This window comes from Monodelphis domestica, chromosome 4 (assembly GCF_027887165.1).
Source record: "Monodelphis domestica isolate mMonDom1 chromosome 4, mMonDom1.pri, whole genome shotgun sequence".
NCBI classification, from domain to species: domain Eukaryota; kingdom Metazoa; phylum Chordata; class Mammalia; order Didelphimorphia; family Didelphidae; genus Monodelphis; species Monodelphis domestica.
In genome coordinates, this window is record NC_077230.1 from 7,604,883 (window position 1) to 7,631,262 (window position 26,380).

Genomic DNA, 26,380 nt, shown 5'->3' on the forward strand with positions numbered 1-26,380 from the left:
TTTATGATTTTTGCATCTATGTTCATTAAGGAAATTGGTCTATAGTTTTCTTTCTCTGTTTTTGACCTGCCTGTCTTTGGAATCAGTACCATATTTGTGTCATAAAAGGAATGTGGTAGAACTCTCTCTTTGCTTATTATGTCAAATAGTTTGTATAGTATTGGGATTAGCTGTTCTTTGAATGTTTGATAGAATTCACTTGTAAATCCATCAGGCCCTGGGGATTTTTCCTTAGGGAGTTCTTTGATGGCTTGTTCAATTTCTTTTTCTGATATGGGGTTGTTTAGGTATTCTATTTCTTCTTCTGTTAACTAGGCAATTTGTATTTTTGTAAATATTCATCCATATCACCTAGATTGCCATATAATTGGGCAAAATAGTTTTTAATGATTGCCTTAATTTCCTCTTCATTGGAGGTAAAGTCTCCCTTTTCATCTATGATACTGTTAATTTAGTTTTATTTTCCTTTTTTAAAAAATCAGATTGACCATTACTTTGTCTATTTTGTTTGTTTTTTTTCAAAATACCAGCTTCTAGTCTTATTTATTATTAGTTCAATAGTTCTTTCACTTTCGATTTCATTAATTTCTCCCTTAATTTTTAGGATCTCTAATTTAGTTTCTTCTGGGGATTTTAAATTTGTTTGCTTTCAAGTTTATGATTTGCATGTCCAATTCATTGATTTCTGTCCTCCCTAATTTATTAATATATGAACTCAAGGATATAAATTTTCCCTTGAGTACTGCTTTGGCTGCATCCCATAAATTGTGAAATGATGTCTCATCATTGTCATTTTCTTCAATTAAATTATTGTTTCTATGATTTGTTTTCTAACTAACCAATTTTGGTAAATCATATTATTTAATTTCCAATTAATTTTTGATTTGGTTCTCCATGTACCCTTACTGATCATTATTTTTATTGCATTATGCTCTGAAAAGGTTGCATTTATTATTTCTGCTTTTCTGCATTTGTTTGCCATGTTTTTTATGATGTAGTACATGGTCAATCTTTGTGAATGTACCATGTGCTATTGAAAATAAGGTGTATTACTTTTTGTCCCTTTTTATTTTTTTCCATATATCTATTAACTCTAATTTTTCTAAGATATCATTCCACATCTCTTAACTCATTCTTATTTATTTTTTGGTTTGATTTATCTAGACTTGATAGAGGAAGGTTCAGGTTTCCCACTAGTATAGTTTTACTATCTATTTCCTCCTTCAATTCCACTAGTTTCTCCTTTAGAAATTTGGATGTTATAACGTTTGGTGCATACATGTTGATTACTGATATTTCCTCACTGCCTATACTCCCTTTTATCAGTATGTATTTACCTTCCCTATCCCTTTTAGTCAGACTTATTTTTGCTTTGGTTTTGTCAGATATCATAATTGCATACTCCTGCCTTCTTTCTATCAGTTGAGGCCCAATAGGTTTTACTCCAGCCTTTAATTCTAACCTTGCTAGTACCTACCCACCTCAGGTGTGTTTCTTGTAGACAATATATGGTAGGATTTTGGATTCTAATCCACTCTCCTATTTGTTTTTGTTTTATGGGTGAGTTCATCCCATTCAAGTTCAAAGTTATGATTGTTTTTTTTAAGGTCTGTTAAGTTTCCTCCCCCCCTTTCCCTCCCTTTTTGTACTCCCTCTCCCCTACCCCCCTTAGTTTTCCCTTCTCACTTTCCCTGTAGGATAAGATAGAATTTAAGATCCCAATGGACCTAGATGCTCTTCCCTCTCAGAATTGATTTCACTGAGAGTAAGGTTTAAGTATTACCTATTAGTACTCTCTTCCTCTCCTTCTTATAAGAGTATTCTTCCCCTCCCCTTCCCATATGTATTTTTGTGTGATAAAGATTATCATATTTATTTTATTTCTTCAAGTATCTCTTGGTGCCATCTTCAATTCCACCCCTCCCTTTTTCTTTTATTGCATATCATTTCATGACACTTATTACCCCAAGCTCAAGCCCTTTATTTTAACTCTGTGAATGTTTCAAATATGTTTCTTGTAAACTACATTTTTTGATTCTGCTTTCTAATCCATTTTACTTTTTGGTTTTCTGAGTGAGTTAATGCCACTTGGCTTCGCAATTATGATTTTTAGTTGTTATTTTTTTCTTCATTCTATCCTTAAACATTTTCTTCTCTGTTTTCTCCTCTTCTGCCTCTTAAAGAAGAGGGTTATGAAAGAGATGGGTGCTACAACACCAACACTCAAGGTTTAATGCAATCTGTTTTTCCTTGACCCTTTTCTTTCAGTCAAACAAATCCCAGTCACACATTATCTTTTTTTCTAAACTCCTCTTCAACCCACCCTTTGTAGTTGAATTTGTTTAGCTTAAGACTAGTTTCCCTTTTGTTTTCCTTCTTATTCCTTCCTTTCTCTTTGTCTTCCTTTGTCTTTCCCTACTGTTTCTCTGTCAAATGAAATATATTTATATCCTAAATTCTGTGGGTGTATTTTTCTCTCCTTTGACCAGTTTGGATGAAAGTAAGGTTCAAGTGTTGCTAGCTTCCTCCATCTCTTTATCTTTGTTTTCTTTCTCTGACAAAGCCTTCACTTTTATGGCCTCTTCCTTTGATTGGTGAGTTCCTCTTTTACCTTCCATTTGAGGAACACTGACACAGCCATCACATATTCTTCAACCTGGACCAGTTCATGAAGCCCCGGATGACTTCCTGTCATACTGATAACATCCTCATCCCTGTGAGTTCTTCTGATAGGTGAGTGCCTTTCCAAACTATCTTTTGAGGATGTGCCCTCTTGAGTTATCAGATCTCTTCAAATCTGAACTAGGCTATGGTTCTTTAGACTACTTCTCTACTTTCTCCTCACTGCTTCCCTCGTAGCCTACTTTTCAGTTCCCTTCTTGTGTTGTCTTTCCCCCTTTGGTGTTAGGGGTATCTTTTTGTGTGTGATTATTTGCATTCTCATCCTTTAGCATAGTTCCTGTCACATAGTAAACACTTATTTCTCTCTCTCTCTTTCCTACTTGCTCCACACCCTGGCTAGAGTATTCTTTCCCCAATCTCTGTCCTAAGATCATCAAAATTATTTACAGTTCCTCTCTCTCATGAGATTTCCTTTGTGAGATTTTCCCTAATGATAGCAGGGTTTCAAGGAGATTACTAGTCATCAAATCAGGAAAACGAGTCAAACTCTAGCATGAGATATTAGCTGAGAGATCCTGGACGTCTCTTAATTTCTGCCTCATTTTCCTCAACTGTAAATGCAGAGAATAATAGTCTCTATATGTCAAAGTTATCTGGATTAAATGATTTAATATTTTTAAAGTGCTTACTAGGTGATTAAATATATTTTAAAGCACATGGTAGGTGATTAAATACTTATTCCCTTCATCTTCATTCATTTTTAGTATTATGATTGCTCCTTATTTCTTTTTTCTTCTTATGACTCCTGTGTTCTTATTTTAAATATTTTAGCATATTGTTCTATTTTCAAATTTAGGGAAATTGCCTTTAGAATATTGTATTTCAAGCACAATACCCTTTTATAATGGTGGCTGTTGAATCATATGTGATATGCAGTTCTTTAGTATTTGAATTCTTTCTTCCTGGCTGCTTGAAGTATTTTTTTTTTCTTTTGACTTGAAAGCTCTGGATTTTGGACATAATGTTCCAGGGGGTTTTCATTGGGGATTTCTCTCAGGAGATGATGAGTAGATTCTATCTTCAGATTGCCCTCCAGTTGTAAGAGATCGAGGCTTTTTCTTTTTTTTCCCCCTTAAAATATTTTCTACACTTTTGATATTATTCATAGTTTTTATGTGATATCAATGATTACATTTTTCTCCTCCATCTTTTCCCAGAGTAGTTGTTTTACTATGAGATACCCTAAAATTTCCAGTTATTTGTCTATGTTTTAATATTTCTTGTTGTCTCTGGAAGTCATTAATTTTGCCTTTGCCCATTCTAATTTTCAAGAAGTCTTTTGCTTGGGCAAAGTCTTACACTTCTGCCAAATTGCTGTACTTTTCTTTTCTCTTTCTTTTCCAATGACCTCTTCTAGCACTCAAAATAATTGTAAAATCTATTTTTGCCTTTTGCTTAATCTTTTTTCTAGAATTTCTGTTAAATTTGTGTACAAGCTGCATTTTTCTTCAAAGGTTTTTGGTTTTTTCCCCCCAAATATTGTGATCATTCTTTTTCTGGATTTGAGTCGTGAATGTTCCTATCACGATAGTAATTTTTTTATGGTAAGGTTCTTTTTCTGTGAGTTTATTCATTCTTTCAACTTCACTACTTGAATTCAAACTCTGTGTACTTTTTTTTTCCAACTCTTATCTTCTGTCCTGGAATCGATACTGTGTAAGGAGTGGTAAGGACTGCTCTGTGTGCTTCTTAAGGAACTAGCTGTGCTGTGTTGTGTGGTTGGGGGAGCAGAATGCCATTTACTCTGCCATCTTTGCTCCCAGCATTGCTTTTCTCTATTTTTGTAGCCTCTTGGGTCCTATTGCTACCATCAAGTATTGTGTTATTTCAGGCTCTCAGGGACAGCCCAGGCTGAGGACCTCAAATCGTTTAGTATACTCGAAGTTGGTTTATCCAGAATGAAGTCTGAGCATCATGTTCCTGGTCTGAAGTCTGCAAGTTCCAAACCCAGGTGTGGGTCTGAGCAATACAACTATGGGCTTGCACTGACTACTTCTGTGCACTGACTTGCAGACTGCTTCTACTGGGTTTGCTGGAAATCTCTGCAAATTCAGTGACAGAACTCTATTTGCTCAGGGGTCAGCTGGAGCTGAGACCACTTTGAGGTAGAGTCAAACAGCTGCTGCCTTCTTTTATATTTGTTCCTTGGGCGCTACGTAGCTAGGTGCCTCAACCAGTCTTTGTGTGCCACTTCTGGATGCCCTTAGGCATGGGTTTCCTCTTTCTTCCACCTTTATTCTGTGACCCAGAACTTGATAATAAGTGGAATGTCAGGGGGCAGTTGGGTAGCTCAGTGGATTGAGAGTCAGGCCTAGAGATGAGAAGTCCTGGGTTCAAATCTGACCTCAGACACTGCCCAGCTGTGTGACCCTGGGCAAGTCACTTGACCCCCATTGCCTAGCCCTTACCACTCTTCTGCCTTGGAACCAATACACAGTATTGACTCCAAGACGGAAGGTAAGGGTTTAAAAAAAAATAAGTGGAGTGTCAACTGGCTCCTGTTCCTGCTCCCTGAACAAGGTTAGGCTCCTCTTTGTATGCCTGGAACTTCTTGTTCTAGTGGCTTGGGCAGACCCTCCCACAATGGTTAGTCTTAGTCTTCAGAGTTCACCGACCTCTCTTTTTTTCCCTTATGCTGACCTGGGCTGGAAAAAATTTCTAGTATTTTCCAATCAGGACTTGGTCTAGAAAGTTTTCCAGATCTTTATGGAGTTTTGGAGGAGAGCAGAGCTGTATTTCTTGCTACTGTGCCATCATGGCTCAGTTGGGGGAATTACATCTTTTTAAATAAAAATTAATCTCAAAATTAACAACACATAACAAGCATACATATTTTCAAATTTCATTTTCCAAGTGTCACTCTAAATGCTACGTACTGAACCCATGGATAAATTTGAGCATGAATATCAGTGAAGTTTTTGTATTATATGCCAGAACTGTTACAATATCAAGAATCCAATTTCTCTTAGCAGTTCAAAATACCTTGTTAGAGAGGGGCCAGCCTCTTTAACCCGGAGGAGTATGGTCATTCGTTATGTGCACCTCTCTAGTTTTAGTCAGAATAAGTACTGTGTTTTTTTTTTCCAAACCCTTAACTTCTGTCTTGGATACATACTGTGTATTGGCTCCAAGGCAGAAGAGTGGTAAGGGCTAGGCAATGGGGGTCAAGGGACTTGCCCAGGGTCACACAGCTGGGAAGTGTCTGAGGTCAGATTGAATAAGTACTATTATTAAGTAATTGGGAGATACAGTTCTCTGGACTGGCACTCTCCCACCAGCCGGTGTAGAGGCTGTAGAGAGGGACTGAAGGGCTGGGGAAGTAGTTAATCCCAAGAGTTCTCAGAAAACCTTCATTTCATTCTTAGTTCATCCAACTTATAGCCCAACGGATTTAACTGAGTAGACCTAGAAATGGCACCTTAATATACAATTGCCCTGGGTAGGTAATAGCAGTTGCCAAAGGAAAAAAGGGATGCAAGAGGTCATGATTCGGACAAGGTTCTTAACTTCCTATTTTAGAATGTGAACTTCCTGGGCAAAGGGACCACCTTAAGTTTCTATTTGTATCCCCGGTGCTTAGCAAAGGGCTTTGCATAGGATGGACTCAGTCAATGCTTTTTCAGCAAAAATATAGACGTCACAATTATTGTATGTCTTATCTAAATAGGTATAAAGAAAATCATTAAGTTTAAGGCAACCTATTGTAGGTCTGGGAGTCGGAGTGTTTTCCCGAGTCTGCTAATTGGTTTCTCTGCTCTTCCTGGCCCCTTATTTACCTTCTCAATTCACATGTGTAAAACTTTCTCAGACCAGTAAAATTAGGCATCATGTGGTACACATATCGCCTGGCACATTGTACCTCCTTAATAAAGGCTCACTGAATTGATTTGGGAAGCATCACATTTTCCAAGGCAAAGGAACTAAGCATGATGCGAATGGAGGGAGATATGCGGTAAGAACCCCCCAACTAACTTCAACCTGCTAAAAAAAGGACAGGGAACAGAAGAGAAAGATGTAACGAAAATGATGAGACTTATTACAATGGCAATAGCATTTGCCTCAGAACTGGAGACTCAAGTCCTGAAGCAAAGGCATTTGGCTCCTTAAAACAATGAGAAAATGTTGTCCAGAACATACAAGGGAAGATCAGTTTTTAAGGAACCCATAAGGATCTTGGTATCAAATGTGGTTATTCTATTCACATGGAGCCACAGACGATTTCTTTTTCCTCTTCTGAATTTGAAATAGGTTTGTATGTTTATGCTGCTATTTTGAAAAGTAAGAGGTTCAGCATAATACTAGTGATTACACACTTGGGAATAAGACAGTAATGGTGCTACTTTGTGATTTAATTCCTCATTTTGGTGGGACTTAGTACTACTTTCCCCCTAAAATCATAATGTTTTCAATTAACCAAAATGCTTCTATTGCTCTTATCCATCTATCCCCTCCTAGTTGTAGAAGAAAAGCAACTGCCTAATAACAAAGCAAAACAAATTTCTTCCTTATCCAGATTCAATGGACCACTCTAAGTCTATCAAGTCCTCTGGAATTATGGTTGGGCATTGTGCTGTCCAGAGTTCCTCAAGTCTTTCACAGTGACTTGGTTTTTACAGTACTGTTGCTACGACTTAAATTGTTTTCCCCTTTCTTAATTCACTTTGCAAATCATATTGCCGACTTCCCAAGTTTCTCTCAAACCGTCATCATTTCTCATAGCACAAGAGTATTTCGGCACATTCACATGCCATCATTAGTTCAGCCATTCCTTAACGGATGCCCTACCACCTGCCCTTAGTTTCCAATTCTTTGCCTGCACAAGAGCTGCCACAAGATATCCCAAATGTATGAATGCAGTTTAAGATGTTTAAGCTTAAACACTATATTTTTGTATCCATGAGTCCTTTTCCATTTTTAATTTCTTTATAGATCTAGTAATGGTACAGCTGGATGCACAATTTAGTGACTTTGGGAGCATTTCCTTAATGGCTTGAACCAAGGAAGAGTTCCACCAACAGTGAACTAATATACCTGTTTGCCCATAGCTCCTCCAATATTTGCCGTTTTCTCTTTTTATTAAATAAATTTTTTCAATTTGATAAGTGCGAGGTAGAACCTTAGAACAGTTATAACTTCTCTACTAATTGATTTGGAACATTTTTTAATATTAATCACAAAATAGCTTGTATTTTTTTTTGAAAACTTCTTATTCTTTGACCACTTAGCAAGGGGGTAATGGCTCTTAGTCTTCTAAAATTGAATCAGTTCACTATCATCTTTAAGAAAGAAACTTTCTGAAAAGCTTCCGCCTCCTCTTATTTTAGCTGCCCTGGTTTTTCTGCTGTGAAAGCCCTTTTAATTTTACTCAATCAAAATTCTCCATTTAACTTTCTGTGACCCATTGTATCGCTTCTTTGGTCGTAAACTTTCTCTATGGACATGACAGGCACTTTCTTTCTTCTTCCTCTGTTAATGTTAACCTTTATGTATTCATTTGGAAGTTAGCTTTGGTATAGTCTCTACCAGACTATTTTCCAGTTTTCTTAATAATTTTTAACAAATTCATTTTCCAAGAGAAAAATAATAGAGAGAGCTCTAGGGGATGGGTTGTAAAAAAAAATGCATGTCATGTAACAGACAGATAGTTGCAGGATAGTCTCTTGCTTATTCCAGCTCTAGAACCCAAGATCCGAATTATGCCTAAAAATTCTTGGGCATTCCCACAGAAAGGAGCAACTTGAGTACTCCATTGCTCTTTAAACCTTGGTTTCATGTAAGTCAATCTGCAGAATAACTAGTGCTATCATTCTTCCCTCCCCCAAAAGGCATCTTACCGATGTACTTAAAGGGCTCGTTGTTGCCATGGGGTCACAGTTGCTTATATACAGCTCCTGATTCCTGAACTCCATTGTCTAATATTTTATACTTTTCCCTTCAAGTGCCCATATCAGCCCAAAGATACCATGAAGACGCCCTGTCTGACAGCTTCACCAGCTGCGCCACAGCCATCCCTCCCAGCCAGCAGAAGAAGGACATTTATGATTCCAGCATTGGGAAATCCAACAAAGTCGAGAGCAGGATGCAGCCGGCCCACCATCTCATCAAGGAAGAAAGCAAGTTCGTTTTCAACAGGGACCTACCTGGAAAAATGAGTGCCAATGAAAAGCCCTCCTTGAACTGTGTGCCAAACTCCCTCCTGCCTAAATCAGACTGTTTCCAGTCTAAGACCTTCGGACAGCTAAGCCATCTTCTGCCGGTGCCAGCTCTGTACGAACAGACGAGGATCTACAGGAAGGAGCCCAAGTACGGGCCCCCTGGACGCCACAGCCCTCCTTCAGACCAGCCAGAAGGCAGTGCCGTAATGGCGGCAAGGGTAGCCCATGGCTCGGAGAACGAACACATGATGGATGTGCAGCCCGCGGGGCAAGTTCCCTTCGTACTTCTGAACTACCACCACCTGTTATCCAAACACGGGACGTTCCAGCCTTCCTCCTGCACAGCCACCAGACATGTGGCCGAAAATTATGGATCTGGTTCAGAGGAGGTAAACCCATTTATTTCAAAAACCCCCAGTCTATCCTCAGTGTCACCCCCAGAGAGCCACAGGGAAACCGAGCTCTGCCATTATATTGGAACTTCTGTAATAATCAACTCAAGGTGACAATAACAGAAATGGGCCCCTTTATGGAAAGCCAACTGGAATCCTCTCCAAAGAAAGCACAAGACAACATGGTTACACTTACCAAGCAGGGCAGGAAGGTCAATGAGGGACAAACTGGCGTGTGTTCTTGGCAAACCGTGTGTAACAGTACCTCGGAGGTCAGAGAAAAGCCCTGAAGATTCGGTGTAGCATTCCTATGACCCGATCTCTGGTACAGAATGCTAATGAGACGCCATCTGCCACATCTCATTATTTTGGAGCGTCAAACAGATTTAAGAGGCAAGGACTAGGGATGCATAGATTTAAATTATCTTATACAGAGATGACTATTTTGATTCAAAAATATATTTTAGATTTTTACCATCCAAATTTCATAAACTAGGAATGCAGAATGAAAACTATAAAAAGATTCTGGTAGGTATTCAGGAAAATGTTCCATCTCCAGCTGTGTCATTCCTTTTCTCCTCCCGTCTCATCCACTAAAACAAAATAAGAATAAAATAGCCTGCTAGGCAGCCCTGGTTTTACTTTCAAAGGGATATCTACCCCAAGTATGACTTTAAAATCTCCGATCACTCTACCTTGATGGACCAAGTTAATCTGTCTCAGCCTTAGTTTCCTTACCTGTAAAATCAGGGGCTTGGACAAAAAGTCTTTTCCTACTCTAAATCTTATATTTAAGATTTCGATTCTCTTCCTCTGAAATCAAGCTGTAGCCTCAATTTAGGGAACACGGACAAAGTCCATGGCCAATAAATACTTCAAGTAACGTTTGTTCACTTCTGAACATCCTTCAACCATAGACTGTGGGAGCATCACTTTTGTATTATCCTACTAAAATGAAAGTCCTAAAAGAACAACTTGCACATACTCGCGATCTGCCCCTAGGATGGACACTAGAGCTGTGATTTGACTGGTTAGAGAGTTGTTTGGAGTCCTGGGCAGGAAAGTGCTCCGAGGGACAAGGCTTGAACCAGACCTTCCTAGGTGTTCTCTAAAGAGCCAGCTTGCCTTTCGTGGCCTATACTTGGAAAAAATAGAATCTGGCTAAAAGAAAAACGAACGCTGATTTCACTGCTCCCAGGAGTAAGTGGCCATCCTCATCGAAGAACACAGAGCAGAAGGTGCTTCCTTTCTGGTGCCAACATTTTGTCAAGACGATGTAATTCTATTTTGTGGTGGTTGTATTTCTCAAGATGAAAAAGGTCTTCTTTTCTTTCGACTCTCAACAATCTATGAATTCATGGTAACAAAATGAATGATAGAAGCAGAACTGAAGAGGCATTATGTGAAAAATAAAGTGGGTTTTGAGAAGAATGTATAGTTGGCCTCCAAAACAAAAATCTGTCAGCCCCGCCAAGTGTGAATACATGGCAAAACTTGGAATTTGGCATACAGAACTAGTACGTGCAGCCCTGATACAATTAATTGAATTTCATGTGCAATATGGAAAATCATCACTCATCAATTCACTTTGTTCAATAAAAATGATTTCAAAGCATGGAGTGAAAATAATGTATACCTTTTCTTGAATTTTATACATAGCAAGCAAAATGCATTCATCTTTGACTATTTACCTGAACAGTAGCTTCTATAGCAAATAAAACAAAATAACCAACACACACGTGTCTATTTATACACACACATTGCTGAAAGGCAATTTCAGCTAATTTATTTCAGCACTTGTCCCCCCTACTCATTCTTACCCACTTTCTCCCAATGCTCATAACTACCAACATGGTGTTGTCCTTTTGGGTACAAAATGGCGCACTTTCTGATGTCTTTCACAATGATCCTTTAAAAATAAAAGTCCTCTGTCCTGTGTTATGGTGATGAAATGTTCTAGTGCCATTAACAGAATCAGTTACCAATTTGTACAATTTGGGACCAATTTGTCTTTTAAGTGAATTAAAAAATTAGTGATGCAATATAATGTAAATAAGGCATGTGTCCACGTAACCAACGTTGTTCACATCGCTAAGAAGCCGATGGAGTCGCTGGTCTATAACCCACTTAACTTGTACCTCATTAGAAATCCCAAGTCCAAGCATACTCAAACCAGACTTTGTGCTTTGAGTATTCTTGGGGCTTCATCATGAAATGATGATTCCTCAAAGGTTTAGAGAGGAACTATTATCAGATATTTAAATGCCACTTTTGTGACTCTCCTGTCATTGCTGGATTCAGGAAGCATGAAATCATGGAGGGCCTTTTTTGTCATTTGTTTTTAGAAAATGTTTAGCTTATACAAGGAATTCTATTAAGGCAAAGAAGAGACAATGTGGACTCCTAGGCTTAAGACGGAGTGTGTATGTAGCATGTACCCATGTGGTTAACAATGAAATTAAAAGCTCGAGTTTCCTCTCCAAAGAAAGAAATGACATCCTAAGATTTTCATCTTTTATTTATCTTCCAATGAATAAAAAGAAGTCTACAAAGGACTGCTCCACGCCTAGAACCAACATTCACAGAGTGAGTCTAGGCATGGCATTAATAGCAATACGAAGGGAAAATAGTTAACGTAGAAGATGGAAGGTGCACTTTTCTGTGAGAGAAGCTCTGTGTCTGGCTCATAGAAGGATGGAGTAGTATTGCAGAATGGGCAGCAAAGGCTGAACAAAAATGGGGAAGAGCAGAGCATTTAAGAAGGTATGAATAATGCTATAAGTATAATGGAATAGAGCAAATTAGCAAATGCCACACCATTTTATTGTGCCCTTTATTGAGCTCTGGGTTATCAAAAACATATTAACCAACAAAATAAATAAATAAAAGCACAATATTCAAAGGGGACAAGTCCTTTGAAAGCACACATTTGTTAAGATGAATGTTAAATCCTAACTTAAGCCATTTTAGTAAAAGGAGAAATATTCCAAAATACTTTTAGCTGACTGAAATTTTAGATATGATGAACATAACTTTATTTTCAAACCATCTGAGTTTTTAAAAAATTATTTCTACTAAGCTTAATTTTTTAAGCATTAGGACCTTTTTTGTGTGTGATGAAAATAAACATTTGTCAAAAATATATCAAACCAACCCCCAAAGCACGCAAACTTTCAATACTTACGAATGCATATGCAGTCCTTATTATGTATTTTTCATTTATTATGTATTTTTTCATATTAATAAAAACTATCACCAAGCATGGTTGATTGTTGTCTTAAATAAAATATGCAGTCTAAGAAAAAAGTCCAAACTATCTGGATGAATTTACTTTCCACAGAACTTCCTTTCAAGGTTGAAGATATAGTTTTAGATTTCATTTTATTACGTGTGGAGAGTAATTTCCTAAGAAAAGGCAGTCTCTTTGGTTTCTGAATATTAAGGAGAAATTCATTTTCTTTGAGTTCAAAGTTCAAACGTTTTGGACCCAAGTTTCCACTTCCCATTCACCGTTTCCCCCCTACGCTGGGGGTGAAGCCCAGGACTTTCTCCAGCTTTTATCCATCAACCTGCTGAGTAATGAAGTGAACGGAGCTAACATGCTGCTGCCCTTGGGATCGTGTCTACTCCTCAACACAGAGGAGGAAAGCTGCAGAGCTTTCTTGGGTCATTCTTCTACTTAACCTCAGCATGGTTACAATTAAGGGCAACCCCCTTTGTTGCCAAGTAATATTCGTGTCTTTATTTCATAAACAGCCATTTCCTGTTTTTATTTCATCCACATTCACTTCATCGTAGCCCCACGTGCCAGGGGCTGTCCAACCCCAAACTTGCCATTCCACAAATGTCCCTGAACTCCCTTTTCCCTGCGCCTCTTCCAAAGGAAGTCCTCGGGAGGAGCCCTGGAGGTATTTTATACTCGACTCTTCTGAAAGTCCTAAAAGAAGCTAACAGGAGTGCTAGAAACTTTAAGTACCAGGCAAATATATTCGCAGCTGCCATCATCCTTTGGAAATTCAGACATGCTATTTCCGTGAGGAGGCTGTATTTCGAAGAAACTCATCTGATACTTCTGTTATACATAGCAAAAGGCACCTTTTCTCCGAATTAGGCTGAAGAAAAAAAGCAACAAAACCCAGGCACATTGTAACTACTTTCACAGTAATAATAGCTAACTAATAATAGCTCACATTTGTATTATTTATTATGTTACATTATATACGATGTGCCAGACACCATGCTGAGAATCTTACAATCACTATCTCATTTGATCCTTATCCTACCCTGGGAAGGTAGGCACTATTATTGTCCCCATTTTTCACGTGAGGAAAATGAGGCCCAGAGTGATACAGATACTGTCTGCAGCCACATTTAAATTCAGGTCTTTCAGGTCCAACACTCTCTCCACTGAAAACACCTCGATTCTCTTATAATCCTGCCCCGCCTTCTCATCCCTATCACTACCACCACATTATAAAGGAATTATCTAGAGGTTTATTAAATTATAATTATCTAGAAGCTTTAATTAATTTATATATTTTCTGAGGATGAGAGCTGCTAGATGGCTTTTACTGCTTTAGACAATATAAGACTTATTGATCCTATTCTAAAGAAAATGAGGATATAAACTTCATACAATGATGAAGTTTTTGTTAAAATTTAATTGATGAATTATTTTAAGTTATTTTGGTTTTCTGGTATATTGAAATGACCTTAATTCAGCTAGGTTTAAGGAAAAACTTCTTTAGTATAACAGAAGCAAAATCAGTCTTAAAAAAAAATGCCGTGTTCAATGAAAGTTTCTTCAGTATTATCCTCAGACAATTCTGAACCTATTTAAAAAAATAAATGCAAAAGTGTGAGAATGTGTCTAAGGGCTCAGATGTCTCAACACTTCATTACTTTTCTAAAACTAAATCCAAGAATGCTATTTTCTAAAGTAGAAATTTCCAAAATAGCATTACAGTTGAAACAAAATAAAATAAAATGTTTTTCATTAAGTAAGAGATTTAAAATGGCAATTTAATGGCAATTCTTAGGGATGACTTGCATTTTATCATAAGGTTCAAGAAAAAAAAAGTCCCTTACTACGAGACAGGAGACGGTCTGGTTTTTACTTCAGTGAAATTTCACACATCTCTCAATGGTGAGACCATTTCTGTAATTTCAATGAAAGATTATGAGAAAAAACAACACACAATTCCAAAAGAAGACGTGTTGGGAGAACAGTTTTAATTTTTTTTTCAAGTAATTCCAATTGAAATCTTGTTTACAAAATCTGTGTTCTTCCTTGGGTTAGATTCCCAAAGACTGATTAACTTAGCTCAATATGTGAATGTTTTCTTCCTGAGAGGCCTCACTGGTGATAGATTGAGTAGTTTTTGCATCAACCTTCCTGCATGAGAATAGTATAAAAAAAGGTGCCATTATGTAATGAAGAAGTTTTGTTCAGAGCTGGGAACTCTATCCCACTTTCCTTCCAATTATTTCATTTACAACTGGTTGGGAAAGCCTAGGTTAAAAGTTATAGTTGACAAGTAACCCAAGAAAAGATAAAAAGTTTAAGGAAAAAACATGGAGCACATCTGGTAGAAAACACGTTGTAAAAACAGCTTCCTTTCTTTTGTTCTGTCTATATCAGATTGTTCTTTGAAAGCCTTAAAATAACCAACCAATACGGGGTCTACATCAGCTCAAGGTTTGATTTCTGAAGAATATGAAATGAGGGAGCAAGAAAGCCTTTAATTTACATTGAGCTGAGCTCAGTCATTCAGTCTGGAATTAGGTTCTCCTCTAACATGTGATCTTGTTTAAAAATATTCTTATTAGGTCCCAAGGAAATTTCCATATTTGAAAGCTAGACTTAAAATTGTTTTAGAAGGTCCCAATCCTCACTGAGAGCTTAAGTGCTGAAGACATGATTGTGCTGCTGTTGGATAACCCATTCCCTTGGTATCTCCATGCCAGCAAACACCTTCTCTATTTCATTCCTTAAGGATCTTGAGTTTGAGCTTTAGTATTTACTCAATTCTTCTGAATCTGCAGTCAATTTGGATGCATAAAATGAGTACTCCTACCGTCCAAATAAATCACTGTAAATCACCCATTTCCCCCTACGTCTTCAATCTCTGTAGCCACGTAAATAAGACAAATAATGAGCAATGAAACAAATACGCACCACCTCAGATAAAGGTTTACCCTTTTCCCTCTTAACAAAGAACTAAAAATACCAACTGGCCACACATGTTCTCTTTGTAAAACATCAGATATCACCATCCCTCGTAAGTCACTGCGCCGTGACTCAAGACTGGAGGATTGTTGCTTTTTTTCTTTTTAAAGGGAGTAGTGCTGTAGTTATGAAAACATCTGAATTCTCCCCGAACTCTTTCCAAATACGAGCTACACCAATTTAAATCCAAAGGGGCAAGGCTGATGCCCCTTCTCAAAAGGAGGCAGAAAGAAGTCATTAGCCAGAGAAACAACAACCAAAAAGTCACTAAGAAAAAACCTCCAGCACCCAGAATCCCAAACACATTTTCATGACTGATGGGTTTAGGAAAGACTCAAGAAATCAAATAGGAATGTAGCTGTAAGGGGGTTACTTCAACTGGATGGGGCCAAAGGCAGCCCTTTCCCCGGCTCCTGTGACTAGCGCTTTTTAGGTACAATGAGGTTTCTCAGCATGTCAAAAGAGTTGCCATCCGGATGCACAGTCACAACATCTCCGCCTTCTTGATGAACTTGAAGGAAGCCAGAATCGTCAACACCAACAATCCATACCTTTGGCCCCTCGCTGCTTCCCAGACGCACTTGCTGACCACTATGGAACAAGAGCGGGGCAAATCATGACTTGGATGGGATACACAACTCTATGCAATCTATGCAAAACAGAACTTGGTTACACAGTTATTCTGGAGGGGTTTCATGAAGACATAAAATCTGCCGGACTCTGTGTCAGATCTGAAATCTGTCTAAAACCAGTAAAATAAAAAGAGCCCCGAAGTCCAAGCTTCATGAATCTTTTTTACTTAAAGGCAATGTTCGAGTTTCATGACAAAGATTGTGATCATCCAGCCTTTATTTCCTAAAAAATGTAAACTCTACTTGATGAACGAAAACATTTTTTTTCAATTGCAGTTCTGTTCGGATCTTAAAATAAAATGCATGGGGGAAGGCGGCAAGGTATTGGAAAACAGTGTTTGAGAAAAATTTAATTGTTTTAAAAAAGTTACTTAGGAAAGAAGTAGAAGCAGTTGTGTGTGTGTGTAAAACCGAGAAAAGATAACGGCAAGTTAAACTAATTTTTGTACCATATGATTCATATTATTTGTGTAAGTTTAAAAAATAGATTTTACAAAATGACATTCTGTTTACAATGCAGGGTTTTAAATATCCCGATGAAGGCTTACACAGGTCAGCAAGATTAGCCCTGCGTGCGCTACTTTTCTGACAGAGACACTGAGAAAGGACGCACTAAAAAAATAAATGAACCCACCTGTGCACCCAGTACTTGTAATACAGAGGAAGGACTGCGTTGGGCCCTTTGTCCTGAAATGCACCTATGAGCCTCTCTAGCGTAGTCACGGTTCTTGCAATGAGGTAGTCCACGCGGAGCAGACTTAGCTCCGTATTGTGCTTCTTATTATAGTCCGCGATGACGTCATTGATGCAGATAGTCGGGTTGCTGTTATTCACATTAACGCCACAGCCTGAAAGAACAACAGACAAGTCAAGGAAGCCCCTCGGGCCTCAGGAAGCCCTTACAGGAAATGAGCGAGTCTGCGTGGAAGGGTCGCTGCCTCCTCGACCGCATGTCCCAGCGCCACTCTCAGGGGCGCAGCCGTGCCCGCCTCTTCTCCCCGGCCGGCTCCGCTCCTCGGACAAGGGCGGGCTGAGGCGCTCCTGCCCTGCGGCTTCAAACCTCCCCCGAGCCTCGCTGAGAGAGTCATTTGGGGCAGCCGCCGGGGCTCCTCAAGGAGCCACCAAACAAGGGCTGAGTGTAGTCGATAAACCCGATCTGACGAAGGAAGAGTCGACTACGTGCCAGGGCACCAGCATCAGAAAAGGGGAAGTCTGAAGCAAGGCAGGAGCTCTACCAAACTCCTTTTATGACACAAACATGGTACTGATCCCAAAGCCAGGCAGGCCAAAAACAGAGAAAGAAAACTACAGGCCAATCTCCCTAATGAATATAGATGCAAAAATCTTACATAGGATACTAGCAAAAAGACTCCAGCAAGTGATCAGAAGGGTCATCCACCATGATCAAGTAGGATTCATACCAGGGATGCAGGGCTGGTTCAACATTAGGAAAACCATCCACATAATTGACCACATCAGCAAGCAAACCAGCAAGAACCACATGATTATCTCAATAGACGCAGAAAAAGCCTTTGATAAAATACAACACTCATTCCTATTAAAAACACTAGAAAGCATAGGAATAGAAGGGTCATTCCTAAAAATAATAAACAGTATATATCTAAAACCAACAGCTAATATCATCTGCAATGGGGATAAACTAGATGCATTCCCAATAAGATCAGGAGTGAAACAAGGATGCCCACTATCACCTCTACTATTTGACATTGTACTAGAAACACTAGCAGTAGCAATTAGAGAAGAAAAAGAAATTGAAGGCATCAAAATAGGCAAGGAGGAGACCAAGTTATCACTCTTTGCGGATGACATGATGGTCTACTTAAAGAATCCTAGAGATTCAACCAAAAAGCTAATTGAAATAATCAACAACTTTAGCAAAGTTGCAGGATACAAAATAAACCCACATAAATCATCAGCTTTTCTATATATCTCCAACACAGCTCAGCAGCAAGAACTAGAAAGAGAAATCCCATTCAAAATCACCTTAGACAAAATAAAATACCTAGGAATCTACCTCCCAAGAGAAACACAGGATCTATATGAACACAACTACAAAACACTCGCCACACAACTAAAACTAGACTTGAACAAATGGAAAAACATTAACTGCTCATGGATAGGACGAGCCAATATAATAAAAATGACCATCCTACCCAAACTTATTTATCTATTTAGTGCCATACCCATTGAACTACCAAAAAATTTCTTTACTGATTTAGAAAAAACCATAACAAAGTTCATTTGGAATAACAAAGGATCAAGGATATCCAGGGAAATAATGAAAAAAAAAAACACATATGATGGAAGCCTTGCAGTCCCAGACCTCAAACTATATTACAAAGCAGCAGTCATCAAAACAATTTGGTACTGGCTAAGAGACAGAAAGGAGGATCAGTGGAATAGACTGGGGGAAAGCGATCTCAGCAAGACAGTATACGATAAACCCAAAGATCCCAGCTTTTGGGACAGAAATCCACTATTTGATAAAAATTGCTGGGAAAATTGGAAGACAGTGTGGGAGAGACTAGGAATAGATCAACACCTCACACCCTACACCAAGATAAATTCAAAATGGGTGAGTGACTTAAACATAAAGAAGGAAACCATAAGTAAATTGGGTAAACACAGAATAGTATACATGTCAGACCTTTGGGAGGGGAAAGGCTTTAAAACCAAGCAAGACATAGAGTCACAAAATGTAAAATAAATAATTTTGACTACATCAAATTAAAAAGCTTTTGTACAAACAAAACCAATGTAACTAAAATCAGAAGGGAAACAACAAATTGGGAAAAAATCTTCATAGAAACCTCTGACAAAGGTTTAATTACTCAAATTTACAAAGAGCTAAATCAATTGTACACAAAATCAAGCCATTCTCCAATTGATAAATAGGCAAGGGACATGGATAGGCAGTTCTCAGATAAAGAAATCAAAACTATTAATAAGCCCACGAAAAAGTGTTCTAAATCTCTTATAATCAGAGAGATGCAAATCTAAACATCTCTGAGGTATCACCTCACACCAAGCAGATTGGCTAACATGACAGCAAAGGAAAGTAATGAATGCTGGAGGGGATGTGGCAAAGTAGGGACACTAATACATTGCTGGTGGAGTTGTGAATTGATCCAACCATTCTGGAGGGCAATTTGGAACTATGCCCAAAGGGCGACAAAAGAATATCTACCCTTTGACCCAGCCATAGCACTGCTGGGTTTGTACCCCAAAGAGATCATAAGGAAAAAGACTTGTACAAGAATATTCATAGCTGAGCTCTTTGTGGTGGCCAAAAATTGGAAAATGAGGGGATGTCCATTGATTGGGGAATGGCTGAACAAATTGTGGTACATGTTGGTGATGGAATACTATTGTGAAAAAAGGAATAATAAAGTGGAGGAATTCCATGGAGACTGGAATGACCTCCAGGAAGTGATGCAGAGTGAGAGGAGCAGAACCAGGAAAACATTGTACACAGAGACTGATACACTGTGGTACAATCGAACGTGATGGACTTCTCCATTAGGGGCGGTGTAATGTCCCTGAACAATCTGCAGGGATCCAGGAGAAAGAACACTATCCACATTCAGAGGAAGAACTGTGGGAGTAGAAACACCGAGGAAAAGCAACTGCCTGACTACAGCAGTTGAAGGGATATGACAGAGGAGAGACTCTAAAGGAACACTCTAATGCAAATACTAACAACATGGCTTCGAATCAAGAACACATGTGATACCCAGCAGAATCACACATCGGCAATGGGGGGTGGAGGGGGAGGAAAAGAAAATGATCTTTGTCTTTCATGAATAATGCTTGGAAATGATCAAATAAAATATTATAAAATTAAAAAAAAAAAGAAAAGGTGAAGTCTGGTTCGACTGAACCCCAGCGGCTTCCAACTGTGGGCACTCCGGGACGGACACACATGTGCGTGTGCGCACACACACACACATGCACACACATGCACAAACGTGCACGCACACATGCACACACGCATGTGTGTGCAGAACATATTACCATAAAATAAGAAACGTTTTATCATGTATCACACACAGATCACATACATCCTCAGAATTCTCCCATTTCCTCCGGAGAGACGGTGCTAACAGGCCAGTGCTCAGGGGGCCGATCCGGGTTCTGAATAGGGTGACTCGCTCAGAGAGAGGTCGTGCTCTTCAACAACTGGCTGTAAGTGCTCAACAGTCTCAAAAACAGCCCTTAGGAAGGAATGGCAGGCGGCAAGACGCGGGCCGTGAAGCCCACCAAACGTCCATTCTCTGTGAACCAGGTGTTAGATGGAGAGAAAGTTGACAAAAATTTGCTCTGAACAAAATGCTCTTTTGTGATAAAAACAGACTTGAGCTAAATGTTTTTTGGTTTGTTTTCTTTGGAAAAATCTTCCATAGTAAGAACAGAATTTCTTCTGAATTAAACCCTTTTTTAACCCTTTTTACCTTCCGTCTTGGAGTCAATACTGTGTATTCAGAAGAGTGGTCAGGGCGAGGCCACGCGGGTCAAGGGACTGGCCCAGGGTCACCCAGCCGGGAAGTGTCTGAGGCCGGATTTGAACCCAGGACCTCCCCTCTCTAGGCCTGGCTCTCCATCCACTGAGCCTCCCAGTGGCCCCCTCCCCCCCTTAAAGGCAATCTGTGTGTTAAACCCAGGACTGTTAGGAAGTGTCTGAGGCCAGCCTGCCTTCCGCCCAGGCTCTCTACTTCCTGTACTACACAGCGTTGCATCTCAAGCAAAGCTCTAGAGGCAGCAGCGGGTGGGACAGACAGCTGTGAAAGCTAAGTCCAGCCTCTGGCTGTGCCTCGGGGCCTCCGGCGGCAGGCTCGGCTGTCAGGCCGCTCACGCACTGCCCATTACACGGTTCCTGTGACATAAGGTACGGCCTCATCGGTAGCTCGGAGAGCGTTTGGACGGCCTGCTTCCGAGATGGGCAGGACCGACAAGCACCTCATCCCCAATCCTGGCGCTCTGGGAGCGAAAGGGGCCCCGAGAGGCCTCATGGAGCCCTCCTCGTGCAGACGGCCTGCGGCAGAGCATTCGAGGCCTCCCTGCAGGGGAGCTGAGGAGGGAAGCCAAGCAGAGGGACGAGCGGAGCTGTGAGAAGCCGTCCCTCAGGGCTGTGGCACCGGGGCCTGGACCGAGTCCCTGGCGAGCCAGCTGGAATGCAGGCAGCCGCTCCAGAACAGGGGGGAGGGGGGGCGCAGAGCCAGCTGGAAGCCTGGGCCGGGGCACCTGGGTTCGAGAGAAAAGACGGTCCTGTTCCCCCAGGGGAAGCCGTGCTTCCGTGGGGAGGGGGAGGGGAGGGCCGGAACAGAGGGGCGTCTGCTAAAAACTGAGATTGCAGAGGGCGGAAGTGGTGGGAGAGGAAGACGGGAACTGGAGGGGGAAAGGAGGGGGGGGAGCTGCAGACCCGTTTGCGCGTCCCGAGGGAGCGAGATACAAAGCCCCACTGGGACCGGCGGACGGTGACCCTCTAAGGCCACGGCTTCACATTCTTCCCACTGAGAGCCCGCATCAATGACCAATGACTGACCCCCTGGGCTGGAGTCTGCCCGGAGTGGAGGGATGCAGGGCAGGCGCGGCCTCGCTGTAGGCCAAGCCTGTGAAGCGGCTCTTCTGGGCCCGACGAGGAACAGCCCATCTCCTGACTCTCAGGTGGGCGAATGCCCTCAGCCCCCCCACTCGCAGACCGCCGTTCTAGGTCCTAGAGAGTGACCGCAGGCCCTTTGGGCGCCGAGAGAATGTGGCTGCGCTGCTGCGACGGAGGGCAGCCTCAGACCGGAACGCTGGACGGTGTGGAGCCGGCGAGGGAAGGAGGGGGAGGCTGCAGAGGCCGAGCAGGGAAGGTGGCCGCCCCGTCCTCGCCAGGGAGCCCAGGAAGCCTCCAGAATGCAGGCCCCGAGAGGCGAGGGCTGGGCGCTCCCTACGCTCTCTTCCTGTCCGAGGAGGGGAGGGGCCGGAAGGAGGCCCAGACCGTGGAGGAGATACCCGGGGGGGACGCCAAGAGATCTAAACCCGCCAGGACGCCCAAAAGCCCTCACTGTGATGGCAGCGTGGATCCTAGTCCCAACTCCATTGGAAGAGCCTTTCCCGCTGGCCCAGGCCCGGCCCACACCAGGCAGCTGCTTGTTCTGAGCGAGCTGACAAGGAAAGCAAAAGCAACAGACCCAGGAGCTGACTTCACTTTGCACCTGAAGACCATCTTACTAGGTGCGAAAGTCCTGGAAACAGTGTAAACTTACCAACAAGGATGTGAAAAGTCGTCCCCACAAGGGTTGAGTTGACCAGAACGCCGCCAAGTTTCATGTGATCGCCATAGTAGACATCATTGGGCCACTTTACTCGCAAGTCGATGTCCTGCAAGGAAAGATCCACCCACTGATCAGAGGCTCATTCGGTCCAAGGGGTGTCCGCTAGGAAAAAAGCAAGCTGAGCCTCCTCAGGTACTTTTCCTCCCACAACACACATGGTGTGAGACTTTAAATGGTTGAGGTCTTAAACTGTAGTGAGTTAAAATGGTGGAAGATATAAATTGTAGTAGATATAAGAGTGGGTGAGTAAATTTGACCGCAGAAATATATTTCACTACAGTGTCTTGGTTTTTAAATCAAATATAAGGTATAAGCCAGGGAAATATTCCCAATTATTCAAATACCCAAGTCAATTGGGTTTTATAGAGATTTTAATTAACAATACAATGAGTAATCAAAGAAAGAGAGAGAGAGAGAGTAAGAAAGGAATAAGTATGAAGGGCCTCAAGCCAATTTGACCTAGACCTGAGTCTTAAGAGAGAAATCAGTCAGTTTTTTAACACTCACCACAAGGTCTGACTAAACAAGGATTCTAGTGACACCAGGCCAGCTCCATCTCAGCTGACTTCACCAGAGAGCCTTCCAGCCCGAGACTGTTCCAAAAGGCCTCTCTCAAGAGATTCTTCCCAAGCGGTCCTCATCAGAGATTCTCCAAAAGGATTTCTCCAAAAGGATATATCCTCAAGAGATTCTGCTTTTTCTTATATAGGGGTTTTTCTCCCATGTCACCTCCCCTAAGTCCCTATATCTACCAATCACTGTAGACGCTTTCCAAAAGACTGCCCATTTTGAATTCACAGCTGAGTAGATTAATCTCTTTAGTAAGAGAGAAAAAAATGCTGCTGTGTCGACTAATTTCATTAAGAGAAAACCTCTGAGTAAGTTTTCACCTTTTAGGTCTAAGTAGTTTACAAGTTGCCCCACCTTTATAGGCACTTAGCATCCCATTGTATCAATTCTAAAAATAGGCCTGGCTCAAAGAACTCCTTGCCTCACCATAAGCATGGATCCAAGTACTTTCTTTGTTTAGCAAGGAGTTTTCTGCCCTAAAGCATTCTTAAGTACGGGTGGAATAGAGGTCCTCCCATTTTCTGATCCTGGCGAGTTCTCACATCAAAATGGGGAATGTTTCTCAGTAGGGAATTTGTTCCAATTAAGAATTCCCCGATGGGGAAATTTTTAACATTCACAAGTCTGAGAGATTTCAAGATTTACAATGGCCCAAGAGACCTCATGGGGCCAGGGAGACAAGAGAATCTGAAAACTTACTCAGCACCAAATGTCGTTTTCTCTCATCAAAATTAATTATGACTAGGGGGCAGCTGGGTAGCTCAGTGGATGAAGAGCCAGGCCTAGAGACAGGAGGTCCTAAATTCAAATTTGGCCTCAGCTACTTCCCAGCTGGGTGACCCTGGGCAAGTCACTTGACCCCCATGGCCTAGCTCTTCCCACTCTTCTGCTTTGGAGCCAATACACAGGATTGATTCCAAGATGGAAGGTGGGGTTTAAAAAGAAAAAAGAAAGCAAAGCCAAAAAACCAGACTGAGAATACCCATGTGCTAGAGACACTATTTAAAAATATTAAGACGGTCATAAAATTGCAACGATGAAGACCATCGCCTATCCTATCCACCGAAGATGCTGTGGGCATTTTCTCTTGGCAATACTAATGGAACACCTAGCCTGCTCTATCATTCCTCTCCCTATCAGCCCATCTCCTTCTATCATACATTTCCTTTATGACTTTTTTTCCTCTCATTCTCCAAAGCTCCTCATTTTCTGTTCCCTAGGTCACATGCCTCCTTGGTGCACTATGTAATATTAATTTAAAATTCTTTGGAGACGATTGTGTTCCACGATTCACAGTCAAGTAATAACACAGGTAGACTAACGGCATTAAAAGAAAGATCATTGTTTCTGGAAGAACTCTGGGATCATTAAAGGAACTTTGCAATTTCCTGAAGGAAAGCCAGTCTGTTCTTAACTGTGCCTTCACTCAAGTTGCTTTTCCCTGGTACCTAAAAGTCTTCGGTCTCTCCGAACAAGACTTTCTCATGTATTTTGGCCCATTCTCATCTGTTCCTATCTTTGCATTAAGTATCAGAGTATAATGGTAATTTGATTTGGAGGTCCTTATACACCTGAATATCTGTTGCTGAGGAAAAAGAAGTAGAGAAATTCTCAATAAACCCCTAAAATCATACCACAAACACGAATTCTACCCCATTTACAAGATTTTGTAGGTATTGAAGACAAAAATAAATACCTAACATCCATCAGAAGAAGTCAAAGGAAAAATTAGAAAAAAAATGGACTCAGAATTGGGTTTCCCTTTAGCAATCTTTTCATTTACATTATTATAGCTATTATGTAAATTTTTCCATTGTTCCTTAGTTCATAGAAATCTTCCCAGATTCCTCTGAGTTCCTATATAATGGCTTGTAATAAAATTGTATCCTATTATATTCAAATACCATAATTTTATCATCCATCTTCAAATCAATGAGCACCCACTTTCCAATTTTTTGCTTACTGTTTTCTGTTTCTGTCTTTGATTTCCTTTCCTTGAGATGTCTTTCTGGCAGAGGGGATTGCTGGTCCAAAAGATAGTCAGATTAACCACATTTCTCACCCAATCCTAAAATAGAATTGGACACTTTCCGAGCTCTACCAATGGTGTTGCACTAAATTTCCATTTCTCCTAAGACTCCGTTTTGTGTGACCAATACATTTCAAGATTGAACACAATAGTGAACCACATTATTTAAATGATATGAACATACTTGGGCACTTTATGACGTTCTTGGGCTTATCAGAGCTGCTAGCATTACTATGCTTGTATTTTGCAGCCATTATTAATAATAAAGCAGCATTAAAGAAACAAAGAGAACTCCTCTGATCCAGCGTGGATAGAGATGCACTCACAGGGGTCTGCTGGTCCAAAAAGAAGTGGAAAAGAGGGGACACAAATTTCTCACCACCCGACAGTTAGCGAGTCTCTGGGAGAACAGTTTGTCTCTTTACTTTTTTTCAATTGCCAAAAGCATATACCTGAATTCACACGTGTTGAGTTCATCTAAAATGAGAATCTATTGTAGTAATCATTTAGAGTATGTTTTCAAATATTAGCCTAAAATTCTTCTTTTGAAAACTGGCCACATCCTTTGGTCACTTATCTAGTTAGAAACCTAGTTAGGGTGGAGTTAGTGGCTCAGTGGATAGACAGAAAAAAAGGTCTTGGGTTCAAATTTGTCTTCAAGCACTTCCTGCCTGTGTGACCCTGAACAAGTCGTTTAGTCGGTTGTCTAGCCCTTACCACTTTTCTGGCTTGTCATTGATACTTAGCAATCCTAAGGCAGAAAGAATGGGTTAAAAAAATGGACACTGGGTCTATTAAATTTAAATCAATTTCATATATATTAGTGTGATATTGGTAAGATCTGATTCAAATTATCCCATTATGCAGTTTCCCTTTTAATTGTCTTCATTGATTTTATTTATGAAAAAGATTTTTAGTTTACTTAATTAAAACTCATTTTCCCATCTATTTTCTGGTTAAAGTTTTTAATTTTATGTCATTAAAATGATGTATTGTGTCTTTGTTCATTCTATTACTTGTTTGAGAAAGGACGCTATCCACATTTAGAGGTAGAACTGCGGGAAGAGAAACACAGAAGAAAAACAACTTGCTGGGTTGATGGGGATATGATTGGGGATGTAAACAATCACCCTAGTGCAATTATCAACAATAATGGAAATAGGTCTTCATCAATGACACAAGTAAAACCCAGTGGAATTGTGTGTTGGCTGGGGGTGGGGAGTGGGGAGAGGAACATGAATCATTTAACCATGGAAAAATGTTCTAAATGAATTCATTACATAAAATTTTTCAATAAAAAAAAAGAATTCTCCCCTCAAGACATAGTTGTGAAAGGTACCTCCTCTTTTA

At 40.4% G+C, this 26,380-nt stretch overlaps 2 protein-coding genes across 9 annotated transcripts in view; one reads left to right on the forward strand and one right to left on the reverse strand.

Annotated features, from left to right (window-relative positions):
- Window positions 1–11,604, forward strand: part of SIM2 (SIM bHLH transcription factor 2) — a 92,347-nt gene extending 80,743 nt beyond the window's left edge. For both annotated transcript variants that reach the window (XM_007493155.3, XM_016433133.2), the window contains exon 11: window positions 8,622–11,604. In XM_007493155.3, the coding sequence (XP_007493217.1) occupies window positions 8,622–9,343 (722 nt within the window). In that variant the 3' untranslated portion in view covers window positions 9,344–11,604. The remainder of the gene's footprint in view (window positions 1–8,621) is intronic.
- Window positions 11,605–11,729: 125 nt separating this feature from the next.
- HLCS (holocarboxylase synthetase) overlaps window positions 11,730–26,380 on the reverse strand; it is a 153,942-nt gene continuing 139,291 nt past the window's right edge. For 5 of the 7 annotated variants that reach the window (XM_056825994.1, XM_056825996.1, XM_007493159.3 and 2 more), the window contains 3 exons: window positions 22,363–22,477; window positions 16,725–16,938; window positions 14,445–16,049 (listed from right to left, as the gene is read on the reverse strand). In XM_056825994.1, the coding sequence (XP_056681972.1) occupies window positions 15,878–16,049; window positions 16,725–16,938; window positions 22,363–22,477 (501 nt within the window). In that variant the 3' untranslated portion in view covers window positions 14,445–15,877. Of the gene's footprint in view, window positions 16,050–16,724; window positions 16,939–22,362; window positions 22,478–26,380 lie in introns of all 7 variants that reach the window. The other 2 variants (XM_007493157.3, XM_007493158.3) reach the window with 1 other exon arrangement.